Here is a 15,647-nt window from a genome sequence, read left to right on the forward strand (position 1 = left end):
TTGCTTTGCTATCCTGACAAGTCCATAGGAGTCAATGAGTGAAACATGGTTCCACTGAATGTAAGGGCAAAACTGACTTCATTTGGACCAGGAGGATTTTACTCAATAAGACTACTTGCATGGGTAAATATGCAGAAACTCGCTCTTAATTTTAAAGATAACATGAAGGCCTTTCAAACTGTATTCAATTATTATCATAAAAAAAAGGTCATGTTAATTATAAGTGAATACAAATTCTAAATTAGGAGACTATCAAGCTGCGCTTCCTGTATGAAAAGCATCTTGCTATGCTGAAGAATTTGTTTCTTTTATTTTTAAACCTGTTACCCCATATGGACCATTCATAGATTAGTGATGCTCAAATGTGACTTTTATAGTAGAAACTGTTTCTTGTTTGCATCAACAATATTCTAAAGTGGTACGATTTTAATAGGTAATTTAATTGCTTCTGTAGCTATATACTGTATTTAAATAGACATAACAGATATGCTCTATAATTATCCAAAAAAAAAAAAGGCCTCTTATTTGATAAGTGTCAAAAATGTTAGAGATGTTACTGTTCATAATGTAGTTCGGGGGTTCTCCAACTTCATTGCACCGCGACCCCTTTTTGACAACAAAAATTACTACTTGACCCCAGGAGGGGGGACCGAAGCCTGAGCCCTCCCAAGCCCCACTGTCCCAGGTAGGGGAAGGGGGCAAAGCTGAAGTCCAAGGGCTTCAGCCCCAGGTAGGGGGTCTGCAACCTGAGCCCTGCTGCCCAGGGCTGAAGCCCTCAGGCTTTGACTTTGGCCTTGGGCAGTAGGGCTTGGGTTTCAGCCCTGGGTCCCAGCAAGTCTAAGCCAGCCCTGGTGACCCCATTGAAAGTGGGTCGTGACTTACTTTGGGATCCTGATCCACAGTTTGAGAGCCACTGATGTAGCCGATTCCATTGTAGCTCTTATTACAATTCTGGTTTGGAATATACAGAGCATGAAAATGTCTGGAGTATAATAACTTGCCATCCCAACTTGCTGAGTTATTTGATGAGTAACTCATCTGTTTTTAGATGCATTATGTAAATATTCAGGTCTGGTAACTAGTAGCATTTTAAAAAGCCATAAGAAAATTATATGTTTTAGCTTTATGGTTCTTATTTTAAATAGTATTTTAATATTTAAACTCCCACTCATTTCAGGGTTAGTTTCTATGTTAATATAAGTACATTTCAGTTTGGTTTTAGTTCCTCCAAGTATTTGTTTTGATATTTATATATATTTTTGGTCAACAGTGCTCTTGGCATATATTTACTATAATATAAGAAATGTCTCTCTCTAAGTCTTCATCGTTTCCTTTTGAAAGCTTCATTTGTTACTCGTTGCTAAAGCAGCCTTCTCAGCCATTACTGCTTTTGTTTTTTATAAATGCCCGACCTATTTGTGAGTCATCTTTACTTAGTGATTTTTCCAAAAAACGTTTACCAGAGTAGAATCAGAGAAGATTAGGGTTGGAAGAGACCTCAGGAGGTCATGTAGTCCAACCCCCCTGCTCAAATCAGGACCAACCCCAACTAAATCATCCCAGCCAGGGCTTTGTCAAGCCGGGCCTTAAAAACTTCTAAGGATGGAGATTCCACCACCTCCCTAGGTAACCCATTCCTGTGCTTCACCACCCTCTTAGTGAAATAGTTTTTCCTAATATCCAACCTGGACCTCCCCCACTGCAACTTGAGACCATTGTTCCCTGTTCTGTCATCTGCCACCACTGAGAACAGCCTAGCTCCATCCTCTTTGGAATCCCCCTTTAGGTAGTTGAAGGCTGCTATCAAATCCCCCCTCACTCTTCTCTTCTTCTACAGACTAAATAAGCCCAGTTCCCTCAGCCTCTCCTCGTAAGACCTGTTCCCCAGCCCCCTAATAATTTCTGTTGCCCTCCACTGGACTCTGTCCAATTTGTCCACATCCCATCTGTAGTGGGGGGACCAAAACTGGACACAATACTCCAGATGTGGCCTCACCAGTGCTGAATAGAGGGAAATAATCACGTCCCTCAATCTGCTGGCAATGCTCCTACTAATGCAGCCCAATATGCCGTTAGCCTTCCTGGCAACAAGGACACACTATTGACTCATATCCAGTTTCTCATTCACTGTAATCCGCAGGTCCTTTTCGAGAGAGCTACTGCTTAGCCAGTTTAGTTTAGGTTTTGACTAAACTCATGTCTAGTCGGTCCCCAGCCTGTAGCAGTGACTACAAGTGGCAGTAGCTATGTCCGGTGGGAGAGTGTCTCTTGCCGACAGCACTGGCCACACTGGTGCTTCTGTTGGTGTAACTTATGTCTCTCCAGAAGGGTGTTTTTTTTTTTTTTTTAATCACACCCCTGAGTGACATAAATTATACCGACAAATGTGCTAGTGTAGAAATAGCCCTATACGGAGCAAATAGAGTCCTCTGCCAACTTCTGTTTGTTTAGCAATTTTCAGTACACCTATCGGTTTTAGTTTTAAAGCATTACATCTTTAGATTATCTTGCTGATATTGGATAGAAATAATACATTCATTTAATTAAAAATTAAACACACTTTGATATCAAAACCTTTTTTACCATTTAATTAGTAATTATGTACTATGTTTGTCTGGAACAGTTTGCTTCACCCAGTGATGCTGGTTTTGCCCAGAACTGTTAATAATAGTACCATGCTTCAGAGAAATTCCACTTGAGACAATCTCCTTGATAAAATCTTATGCTATTGCTGGTATAATTTGCTTCTGCATAATTTCCAGTACTTTTAAGTAGTGGGGTTGATTTAATAATGCTTCCAGAACAAATACTGACTGAAGATATCCAACAATTTGGAGGAGTCGGTGGCATCCACCCAACATCATCTCCTGGTCAATTGTGTGGCCTAATGAGCCCAGATGTGCTGGGTGGTGGGTGGGCTCACTCTGAGAGATGCTGTTCACCTGTTGGCTGTGCGATTCTAGCTTTTCCCCTGGACAACCCGATAATGGCATTCCTGTTAGAAAGCAAAAATATATTGTTATGCAAGCAAGTTTAGTAATAGGTTTACACCAGCAGGCAGAGACCCTGGAATAATGATGCAGATGTGAGCCCAGTAAATAAAATAACCAACTGTTACTGCAAGAATGTGTAGAGACTGCTTGCCGCCTCCTCCTATTGGTGCTGTGACAGTTTCAGTTCCCTCAGAGGCAAGAAGCACAGGCATGCCCCTGAACATCTTCTGAGAGTTACTTCGTGATATGGGGTCCTTGTCATCTGAGAAGAGCTACTCCTGCTAGGGACTACATGCAGGTATGCCAAGGTACACCTACCTACCCAGCCTGCTTAGTAACTCTGACATTATTCTTCTCTGTATCCTTTTTGAATATTGGTTTGATTCAGGGAGGTCACAAAAAGATGGATGGATTTAGCAATTTCTTGTCCACCTGCCTTAACAATATGCAGCAGTTTTTTCTGTGATAATGACATGAGTGAATTTACCTAATCAGTTGGATTATATTGTATACAATATTTGAATGAAAAAATCTAAAGTTTTATTACAGGTAAGCTGGCATGATTTGGCAGTTGGATTATGCAACACCCTGTGGGAAATGATTTTTTTATAAATCAATTTAAGGTTAGTCCACAAACTCATTGCAGATGCTCCAAACACAATTGGACACGTTCTGCAAATGTGTGCCTGGAATTCTCTGTTCAGTTTTCTGTCTTTTGGCAGGGTTTGGGAAGGGAAGGAGCCTGCGCTTATCATAGAGAGCGCAGGCTCTTATAAGCTATAGCCTGTTTGTTAGCTGGAGGAGAAGATGGATGGTGCGATGCTGCCAAGAACGTTTATTTTACATAAATAAAATAACCATTCTAAATATTTGTTCACAGTAGCAGATCAGGCATTTGTGACCCTTGGAACTGATGATGATTATTGCCAAGGAGCTCTGGTTCTTGGGCAGTCCTTGAGGAATCACAAGACCTCTAGAAAGCTGGCTGTACTAATTACACCACAGGTCTCCAGTGCGATGAGGTAAGAATTCACAAATTCTCATTTGTAGTTAATGTGAAAAATAATCAGTTGCATAACAGGACTTCTGTTGAATTTCTTGCCATAACATAGTTACAAATAAACTGACTGTATTTTTATTTTTAACTACCTTAGCTTCTTGCTGTTCAGAGAAACTAAACCCAAGGTTTTCAACAGTGACTATTTTGTATTTCCACCAAAAAAGGGCAGCATACCCTCCTAAAAATTAGGCTTCTTTAAGATGTCCCAGGTTCGGCACCTAAAATTACTAATCACTTGAAAATATTGCCCTAAGTCTCTGGTGGAACATGTAAATAGTTTTTTTTTGTTTTGTTTAAAAACAAAAACACATTACCGCTTACAGTCTGATCCACAGCCATTCCATGTGCAGAACTCTCGTTCAATCGCTTCACATCTAATAAATTAGTTGGGTCAGGCCTGGACAACAATATGCTGGGAGACCTAGTTACTGCAGGACATGATGCATGTAAATCAGTAGATGGTAATCTTCCCTCTTACCACTGAACCAGTGCTGCAGTATACTGCTGAAGGTGCTATCTTTTGAATGGGATGTAAAACAGAACACCACAGACTTCAGTTGTTACATCTACTTATATTTGGTCTGAGAGCTTTACTGTCCACTTGGCAAATGCTATAATAGGGGTGCACTGAAAATGTGAGAGTCCTAGTTACACCACCTCCCCAGCCAGAGCCAATCACTTCTTGAGATGCACTGGCCCTTAGAAGAACGGAGGTTGTAATTTGTCCCCCTATAGTTACCTGTAGGGCAGATTTCTTGTTTACAGGGACAGTGCATTTTGGTTTACACTCTCTCTAGTTTGTGTGTTCGTGGTTGGTTTTTTTTTTTTTTTTTTTTTGTTTAAATCAGAACTGACTGTCATTGTGGGTCCAGTTATCTGCATGCCACAATTTTTGCACTATGTTTTAATTGAAGAAATGTTTCTAAATTCTATTGTTCCTGTATGTTGCTTGCTTTACCAGGGCTGTCCTCTGCAGTGTGTTTGATGAAGTGATTGAAGTGGATGCAATTGACAGTGCTGACTCAATGCACTTGGCTCTGCTGGAGAGGCCAGAGCTGGGTGTAACCTTCACCAAACTTCACTGTTGGACTCTCACTCAATATAGCAAATGTGTCTTTATGGATGCAGACACTTTGGTGAGTAGAGTGGTAATCATGTTGCTAGGATTCTGAGAGATGTTAAAGATAGCTGGGTAGGTTCTGCTAGACCAGGCTAGCCGCGTCCGCAGGTTCGGCTGATTGCAGCTCCCACTGGCCATGGTTTGCCGCTCCGGCCAGTGGGCGCTGCGGGAAGCGGCGTGGGCCAAGGGATGTGCTGGCTGCCACTTCCCGGAGCGGCCAACTGTGGCCAGTGGGAGCTGTGATTGGCCGAACCTGCGGACGCGGCAGGTAAACAAACTGGCCTGGCCTGCCAGGGGGCTTACCCTGGCAGGCCGCATGCCAAAGGTTGCCGATCCCTGTGCTAGACAAATCCAGACTGGTACCCATCAGAGTAAGGTGGCCCAAAGATCAAAAGAGTTTGTGCTGAAATAAAGCTGTCCAGTACAAATTATGGCCATGATCCCATGGGCCATCCTCTACACATAAACAGTTCATTTTTCAGGATTAGTTGGGCCATTTTATTGTTTATAATAGAAATAAAGTTAAATAGTTGAACATTTGTCTCTGGGTCTGAAAAACATTTCTATGAGCTGTGATCCTGTACTGTGTGTTGTATTTACCAAAAAAGAGAGAGATTCAGGGGAAATGGTTTTTTTATTAAATCTCTCCTTTTTGGGGTAAAGAAATAGATTTATTCACTATTTTATATATCTGATTTATAATTTTATATAAAAGAGCACCTATCCCATGCAATAGGCTTCTCTTAACCATTCAAATTTCAGGCCAGATCCTCAGTTAACATCATATAGCATCTCTCCATTGAAGGAGCAATACAGAATTTCATCAGCAGAGGATCTGGTCCTCAATGTTGTAGTATAAACTGAGCAGTCTTTCCTGCTCCCTTCAAAGCTTAAAAGAGGGAAACCAGCAAACAAACATACCAGGCAAACAATTCCAAAAATAAACCCAAACAATGTTATAAAAACAAACTAGTGCTCCACTCAGCCGTCTCCAAAGTCGGTGCCAACCCAGTTCTTTCAGACACACAGCTTTCACCAGCCCTTATTACACTTGTTGAAACAGATGGGCTCTGCAGCATGCCCAGAAGGACCCGTTCTGTCTCTGTCTCTAGATATCTTATCTATAAAAATGTACCAGTAAGGCCTGGTTATACGCTGGGGTGTTCTCCTTGTTGCACTAGAATATTTTGAGGGACTTGCCATTTAAACCTGGTGATCATGTTGTAATGTTGTTAGGGTCACTGTTTTGCCTTAGAACTTAAGGAAAGCTAGAAATATTATCTTATCAACTAACAAATGAAAGTTCTGATCTCCAGCCTCCTTTGTACTGTCCCTGTTTAATGTGCTCTAAATACTTAGAACTTCCCTGACAAGGATAGTAATTTAATCCATCAGTTTTGATTTAGCTGTCCAGATGTTAAAGGCAACACAATGTTCGTAAACTGTTACTTTAAAATTGTAAATTTGAGTTTCTTTTTTTTCCCCCAAGGTGTTATGTAACATTGATGAACTGTTTGATCGGGAAGAGCTTTCAGCAGCTCCTGATTCTGGATGGCCAGATTGCTTTAATAGTGGTGTATTTGTCTTTCGACCTTCTGTAGAAACTTATAACCATCTGCTGCAATTTGCTACTGAACATGGCAGCTTTGATGGTAAGTCTTTGAGAGAACATAGAGCAAGAAATTACCCTTACCCTCAACAAGACAATTCTCCACAACTGTAAAGGGCCGAGCGTACAACTTAGCAGAGCAGAGGGAGGAAATGACAATACTCAAGGTTTAATCTCTCAAAAAACCTCAGCTGATGTAAATTGTCATAGCTCCAGTTTACACTAGTTGAGGATCTAACCCTAGAACTCTTGATCAGATAAGCTGGACAGGGGTTACCTGAATATCTCTGCCTCACTACACATTATTTCATTTAAAGCTTACATTAAAAAAAAATATTCTTTCCTTTGTCTATATCCTATAAATAGAAACAGACAAATTGCTAAGTATGAATACAAAATAATAACACAAGCTAACAGGGACAAAATCAGAAAGGCTAAGGGACACAATGAGTTACACCTTGCAAGGGACATCAAAGGCAATAAGAAGAGGGTCTATAAATACATCAGGAGCAAGAGAAAGATGAAAGAAAGTGTAGGCTCTCTGTTTATTGGGGAAGGAGCTCTAATAACAGATGACATCAAGATGACTGAGGTGTTTGTCTATTTTACTTCATTCTTCTCTAAAAAGGTAAGTTCTTACTAGATACTTAAGACAGTTAATATTAACAAGAATGGGGAAGGAACACAAGCCAAAATTGGGCTGGGGAGGAACAAGCTGAAGAATATTGAGATAGGTTAGATGTATTCAAGTCAGCAGGGCCTGATGAAATTCACCCTAGAGTACTTAAGGATGTGACTGAAGCAATTTTGGAACCATTGATGATTATCTTTGAGAACTCCTAGAGGATGGTTTAAGCACCACTGGACTGGAGAAGGGCAAATATAGTACCTATCTTTAAAAAGGGAAACAAAGAGAATCCAGGAATTATAGATCAGTCATCCTAACTTGGGTACCTGAAAAGATACTGGAACAAATTATTCCACAACCAATTTGTAAGCACCTAAAGGTTCATAGGGCTATTAGGAATAGCAGGCATGGATTTGTCAGCATGGATTATGCCAAATCAACGTAATTTCTTTTTTTGACATTGTTACTGGCATCGCGGGTAAGGGGAAAGCTGTAGACGTGATATAGCTTGATTTTTTTGTTAGGCTTTTGAGGCTGTTCCACATGTTGTTCGCAAAAGCAAACTAGGAAAATGTGGTCTATATGATATGGCCTGTAAGAAGGGTGGAAAACTGGTTAAAGACTGTACTTGGAGTAATTATCAACGGTTTGCTGTTAAACTGGGAGTAGGTATCTAGTAGGGTCCCACGGGGTACTAGTCAATATTTTCAGTAATGACTTGGATTATGGAATGGAGAGCATACTTAAAAATTTGCAGATGACCCCAAACATGGAAGGATTGCAAACCTGGAGGACAAGATTAGAATTCAAATTGACCTTGACAAACTGGAGAACAGGTCTGAAGTCAACAAGATGAAATTCAATGAAGACAAGTGCAAAGTGCTATGCTTGGAGAGGCATAATCAAATGCACATTGATTATGAATCAGCAGTGTCATGCAATAGTGAAAAAGACTAATATCTTTATGGGATGTATTAACAGAAGTGTCCTATATAAAACATGGGAGGTAATTGCCAATTCTACTCTGCACCGGTGAGGTCTCAGCTGAAGTATTCTGTCCAGTTTGGGAGGCTACACTTTAAGAAAGATGTGAACAATTTGGAGAGAGTCCAGAGGAGAAGGAAACAAATGGTAAAATGTTCAGAAAACCTGGGCAATGAGGAAGAGATTTTTTTAACAAAAAAAAACCCTTGGACATATTTAGTCTTGAGAGAAAAAGACTGAGGGTGGATCTGATAAGTCTTCAAATATGTGAAGGGTTATTACAAAGACTATGGTGAGCAAATGCTGAAGGTAGAAGAAGCACCAATTGACTTAATCTGCAGCAGGGGAGATTTATGTTAGATATTAAGGAAAATTTTCAAGGATAGGTAAACTCTGGAATAGACTTCCAGAGGAGGTTGTGGAATCCCCATTACTGGCAGTTTTTAAGAATAGGCTTTGACAAACACTTGTCAGGGATGGGCTAGGTTTACTTTGTCTTGCCCACATGCACAAGGGTGGACTAGGTAACCTCTCAAGGTCTCTTCCAGTCCAGCATTGCTAGGATTCTGTGATTCTATGAACTCTTAATTTCTGTTTCCTTCCATTCTTTATTATTTGATGATTTAGTAAGTGTATTTATTTCTCATCCTATGAAATTCATGCTGTATAATTATATTTTGTATTAACTTTCAGTATATTAGCCAGTAGGCTAATTCTGCAAACAGTTACACACTGGCATCAAGCTGTTGCTTTTGTTACCTCATCTTCCCACCCAACATCACCTCGGTTGCCTCTCTTGTCTACTTGCTGCTGCTTACGGGCAATTTTTACCCAATTTGAAGATTTTTGCAGTTTCTTCTCATACACAAACTGGCTTTTGAAAGCAAGACAGCACTGAATATTCATATGACTTCCTCTTTGGAGCCTAAAGGATTAAGCTAAAATACAGTGGGGGACACAGATTTACCTCAGGACTCTGGGCTAGATTGTGCTTTTGTTGTGCAACTGCAGGAACAGAACAGGGAAGGAGCATTGGCTCTTGCTCCACTGCCTGGCTTGTGGAGGAGGTGGAGCCCAGGCTCCAACCATGTGTTCAGGGGGGAGCAAGAAATGGATGCACAGCACCCACTTACCCTGCACGCCCAGGCTCAAGGTCCAGGGAGACTGCACAGGATTATAAAGCTGTGTGGGTGTGTAGCTCAAATCACTCAAGTTTTAGACCAAAGAGTCTCACTTGCACTCATTTTTTCTTTTTTCAGCACTGAATTTTCTCTTCGCTATTAAATCTTCAAACAAATTGTAGCTTACATGAACATTTTGTTGATGCTGTTTGTAATTTTTATTTATTCTCTAGGTGGTGATCAAGGCTTATTAAATAGTTTCTTCAGTAACTGGGCAACAACAGATATTGGCAAACATTTACCGTTTATCTACAATTTAAGCAGTAGTGTTATCTACACGTATGTTCCTGCTTTCAAACAGTAAGTAGTATTACTGGTGGATGATTGCAATTCTGTACAGCCCTTTAATATATTTTGCCCATTTATAAGAGAAAAGGCTAGTGACCCATTCTGAAACTTGTTGATTAGAAGTTAGTCTAACGCAATAGTCCACAATGTGAAGTCGTGTGACAAGAAGTTGGAATACAGTAATGCAGAGCCTTTATCGTCTGCTCTGATACAGAATACCAAGATTTCTCAACACTTAGTATTGTTAAATAGCTCTTACAATAGAGAACAAAAGTAAAAGTTGGAATAGTATTACTTGAATTGATATATCTTGGTTAATATGTCACTTCAGTGACACTTTCCTTATATTCTGCAGACCACAGATTACCTAATGGCACAGTTCTGATATTCTTACTGCAAAAGTAGCCCCATTGATTTTCATTAGAGTTTCTCACAGTATAAGGGTATTGAAATCTATCCATAAGAGTCTTCCTTGAAGCAAAATCGGTTCTAGCAATTATTATATGATTTCAAATGCTCTTCTTTTTTTCTTTTAATAAACTTTTATGGTACACTGTTATAGGTATGGCTATATGAAATTCTTTCAAAAATGGGCCATGAATTCGATGATCCATTAGTGTGAATTACGATGAACTTCTTTTGAAGCTTTCACTGGATAATTTAAATACTGGAACCAAAATAATCAATAATTTTTGCTGCTTTGATATTCAGTAAAGGTGATTTTTATTAGTTTGGAGGGGAACATGCAAGAAGAGATGAACTATTTCCATTGGAATCAGCAGTAGGAAACAAGTGACAATGCAGTCTTTTATTTCCTTTCTTTCAAGCAAAGCAATTCAGATGAATAAAATAATTTAATTCAATAGCTTTCAATTATTCTGCATAACTGAGATCACATCTGGTGATATTTCATTGACCTCTTATTAGTGTATTGTCACGTGTAGTTGTTGCAAGATGTCATGCCAGTCAGGATGTATTCATTCCTATCCCACAACTTTGTATTTCTCTCCTCTACAGTTTTGGCAGAGATGCAAAGGTAGTTCATTTTTTGGGGCCAGCAAAGCCCTGGCACTACAAGTACAACTCTCAAACAAGAACAGTTATACAGGATGACTCCACCTCAGGATCTCAGCATCAGTTCTCATTTCTTGTACTCTGGTGGAAGATATACTATGCTAACGTATTGCCTTTGTTAGAAAAACTTCCAGAGGCGGAAGACACAGAATCCCAGGGACAAACGGTAAAGTGGTATCTTGGAAAAGAGACTAGCGGGAATATGCCAAAATCAAAACACCAACAAAAATTCCATAAATAAAAATAAATTACTATCTTGACTTCTTTTTTGGCCTGGGGAGTTGAGTGAGATGGGAAGGCATGATGGCTTTTGAACGGCAATAAACCTGAAGTGACTTTTTAGTGCAGATGTTGTCTAGAGATGGATGTGATAACTATACCTCTGTGTAAAGTATTAGCTTATTATTATTAGTGCTCCAAAGATTTTTCCTTTGGATCAAAAGTAAACATAATTGATGAATAATGTTTGTAAACTGACACTTAAACCTTCCCAAAACCTCTCTCCAAAAGCCTGGCAGCCAGATTTTCGGCTGGTGTAAATCAGCATTGCTCCACTGTCTTTGATAGAGCTAAGATGATTACCGTCAGCTGAAGACCTGGCCTGGGAATACAGTCACTTTACCTTTTTTCAGAACTGCATTGTAACTGTTCGTATGAGGGTCATAGCTTCTCAGCTTATTGAATAAAGTTGCCCTGAAAAAGATCTGAATATTTATGTTGAGGAAATAGTTTGCTATAGCTTTACAGCTGAAAGCATGCTGCTGTAAAGCCTGCAGTTTGGCACTTCAATTTTAATTTAAAAGTAAAACTTAAAAATTAGTTCTCTCATCAAGAAACATACTCTTAATTTGCATATTTAAAATGGCTAGAGTAGACTAGTTGCTGATAAATAGATTAGATTGTGGTTTCAAAAGAGATAAAGCAGCAACTAGAAGTAGTGGGGGCAGAGAATACTTTGATTTTGATTGATACGCATTATAAATTGCATCTCCTTGATACATGTAAATGAATTTTCACAACTGTGTTTAGAATTGGATGATGATAATCATAAAAACTTCAACAGGCCCATAAAATCAGTTGGAGTATTGCCACTGATATGAAGAGAATCGGTTTGTAAAACCTTTCTTATGCCTAGCAAACTGGGAAGGAGGAGAGAAGAAGGGGAACTGCAGGTTATAGATATTTGCAATTTTTGTTTGCCTAACTTTTGTCCCTCCTATACTTGGTAGAATAAAGAAACAACAGAAGTAAGCTAGCATGGAAATTGAATAATTTCTTCTCAGTGGACGGGGGTGGCTTTAAGGTTTGTATGAAGGGCTTGATCCATCTCCTACTGAAGTCTGTGGGAGTCTTTCCATTGACTTTAATGGGTGTTGGATTGGCTACGAAGTTTAGGTAGGAGACTTTCACTGAAACCTGTGCCCCAGTCTGGGGATAAAAGAAACGCCTTCAGATTCTGTAGCTCTTTATTCCTTAACTTCTATAGGGCCTGTGGCAATCAACAAGAAAATACCACAGTAGAACCTTGTGTCATGAAGAAAGTGTAAATATTTTTTATAATTTGTTAAATCACACGTATCATAAAACAGTTTGTTGCAAAATTCTTCTTTTAGTGATGTGATGTGATTTGTTTTTTCTAGCACATTTTCAATGGAGATGAAATTAGACCAAAAAATGAGAATCCTCTGATCAATTCTCTGCAAATCCCTGTGTTTCCAGAACAGATATCTGAAATGGACATCACTACTTGTCCACCGGAAGAGTTTGATACTAAAACAGTAAGTACAAACTGTATATTTCTTGTGAATATCTATGTATATTTATACATATTGGGCACTACCAGTGATGGACATTTTTATGATGACACATGTAAGCCTCTAAACAAAATTTAATTTAAGCATTTGATCTTGATGATAACATCCTCCTCAATTTAGTTCTAGTGCTTTAATTCTCACTGGATTCAGAAATAAATTCAAGTCTCATCATGAAAATTTATGGTCTTTGATCTTCAGTCAAGAATGGCTCTGATGTATCTGGAGGTTAAAAAATTTGTATTGAACATTGCCAAGAGAATATTTGACAAGTTAGTGGGTGCTAAATAAATCCTAGGGAAATTCTACTGCCAAAGTAACCTTATTGAATTACAGTATTCTTATCATTTAAAGCTGGAATCTTCTTTTATCAATAATATCTACAGAGATTTCTGTTTAAAACTTAAGTGTATTCCTCAAAGACTGTTTCCTAGTCTGCATTCCTCTGATATAGATGTACCGTTCACTTCTGCAAGGCAGTTTGAGTTCCCCTTTGATGAGTACTTGTTTTACACTTGTGTATATCAATTTACTTAATTGGAATAGCTGATATGCTTACTGGAGTGAGGTCACTTGGATGCACATTATTCTGTTCATCCTGGCTTCTTAGAGCCTTGTCCATAATAGCACTTTCATACCATGCAGGGCTACTAACCATAAAAGTTTTTGTTTTGTAATACTTGCTATATTATGGTAGATTGGGAGAAAGTAAATCAAATTGTAGCTTCAGTGTCACCTGCTGTTTGTTTTTACTGGTTACACTCCCAATGCATCCGATGAAGTGAGCTGTAGCTCACGAAAGCTTATGCTCAAATAAATTGGTTAGCCTCAAAGGTGCCACAAGTACTCCTTTTCTTTTTACTCCAAATACAGTGGCCAAATGAAGTATAATTTTCCTCATTTTTAATGGCTAAATCTGTGTCAAGGCTTCATAACGGTACTGTGTTCGTGTGTTGTAAACATATCACTATTTTAGTGTTTGTTGACCATTATTGTAGAGAAGTGTAGTGGTTTTTGTTAGTTTTTAGAGAGAAACTGCAAATGAACTATTTGCAAGAATCCCTTTTTTAAAAACTGAATTTATTTAAAGGATTTTAATTTTTGTTGAACCTTTCTGATGGTGTTGGAATGTTGTTAGACCCAGACTATTACCATATACGCTACTGCGTGGTAATTTTAAACCACGTTGCTCAACAACGTGGTTCTTTGGGTTTTTAAAAATATCTTTAAATTGCTAGTTGTATACAAGCTACTCATTTAATTTTTCATTAAAATAAAATATGAATGCTTCATCAAGAGATTATGTAAACTAGGATTAAGGGCCTCCCACTTAAAATGGCCTAACTCCATTGACCTCATGGAGTTATTTCTGTTTTACTCTGGTGTAAGTGAAAAGGCACTCACGCTTAAGGGCTCTATGTTCTGATTGCCAGAAGAAGTGAATGTGTATTTCTGTTAACCTATGTAGACCTGAATACAGTTTCTCTACTTCATCTCTGTTATGGATCACCTTGATCTGCTCTCAGTCTGTAGATAGAAATTGCTTGCCTAGCCATAGAGCAAACTGAACTTCTAGCATCTCTTTTCCACCCTTCGTTCCTCCAGCTGAAATTTATTTTCTACTGTACAAATTTGTTGGTGTAAAAACTGTGAAGAAAAAGCAAGAATTAATAAAAACTTTACATTTCAGCCACCTGTACCTCAAGTTGAACAACCCAGTTCTGAAGTCAGTCTCCCTGAGCCAGACCAGCCATTCGAACAGCTTGCCTTTCATCCTGCCCCTCAGCAAACCTTGGAACTGGTATATACAACTCTTTGTGTTCCATCCTTGTTGCAAGTCTTTGTGCATTGACTTCATTCTTTGCCAGCACAATTTTGGGAGAGATCAGCTAATTATAATTTAATTTAACATAAGTATGTCTTAGCTAATCAGGCAGATATAGAAATGATTTCTCTGTATAATTTCTTAGCCATTTCCAGTCCTTTTTTATGAAGCTCTCTCTTTAATATTTGTGAATTTTCTGTCTGAATGTATACCCTCCTCTTGCCCCCCCGCCCCCCCCCCCCAAAAAGTGGTAAATTTGTGAAATTAGTCTTGGTTATCTTGTAATAAATAGTTGTTTCAATTATAATTGGTGTTTAAAGCTCAAATGTACTATCTGCTGAAATAATTTAAGATAAAAAATATAATAGGTTAAATCTTGGTTCCATGGAAGTCAATGGGAGTTTTGCTACTGACTTGGACAGAGCCAGGATTTCACCCATAATATTTAATCTTCTGTCAATAATAATATCCAAAGGTTAGCTTTAATCCATGTAATAAAGGTAAGTACATGGGTTAGCATGTATTAGTGGGGATTATATATTTACTTAAGAAATCAGTGCCAGATTTTGTCACGTGCATATCTCCAGGGAGTAAGTATATTCTGTAAAATGTTTTGTTCCTTGGTTGTTGGGCCTCAAGTAAACGTACTGGGAGCTGAGCAGAAAGATCTGGAGTTTTATTTTGAAACTGCCTTATTATGAATTTCTTACAAGTGTTCAAAGGGTTATGTGGACCCTTCTGAATGAGATAAGTCAGTTCTTCTTTGCTCATAACATCAGAGGAGCTGCTTCTCGGTGTGCCTTTCTGAGCAGAGTATTCGGATGGAGCAAACTTTCAACTACTACTTTATCAGCTGCCATAGTATTTAGATAGTTGGTATTAAATCCACAATATTTTAAATTTGGTGGGTACTATATGAAAAGGCTTGAAATAATAGACAGTTTTAGGAGTGCAAAATTTCTGATGAAACATTATCTGTAATGTACTTTACAAACATGACCAATAATCTAACAGTCAAACAAGTCAGACAAAATAAATGCCAGATAGTGTCCTATGGATTTTTTTTTTAAATAT

At 38.7% G+C, this 15,647-nt stretch overlaps 1 protein-coding gene across 2 annotated transcripts in view; it reads left to right on the forward strand.

Annotated features, from left to right (window-relative positions):
- The window catches only part of GYG2 (glycogenin 2), a 31,828-nt gene that overhangs the window by 9,424 nt on the left and 6,757 nt on the right, over positions 1-15,647 (forward strand). The window contains exons 2-8 of one of the 2 annotated variants that reach the window (XM_043537758.1): positions 3,877-4,015; positions 5,015-5,189; positions 6,663-6,825; positions 9,749-9,875; positions 10,881-11,103; positions 12,578-12,715; positions 14,439-14,549. In XM_043537758.1, coding sequence (XP_043393693.1) covers positions 3,877-4,015; positions 5,015-5,189; positions 6,663-6,825; positions 9,749-9,875; positions 10,881-11,103; positions 12,578-12,715; positions 14,439-14,549 — 1,076 coding nt within the window. Of the gene's footprint in view, positions 1-3,873; positions 4,016-5,014; positions 5,190-6,662; positions 6,826-9,748; positions 9,876-10,880; positions 11,104-12,577; positions 12,716-14,438; positions 14,550-15,647 lie in introns of both variants that reach the window. The other variant, XM_027825613.3, reaches the window with a different exon arrangement.

Source organism: Chelonia mydas, chromosome 1, assembly GCF_015237465.2.
Source record: "Chelonia mydas isolate rCheMyd1 chromosome 1, rCheMyd1.pri.v2, whole genome shotgun sequence".
Taxonomy (NCBI): domain Eukaryota; kingdom Metazoa; phylum Chordata; order Testudines; family Cheloniidae; genus Chelonia; species Chelonia mydas.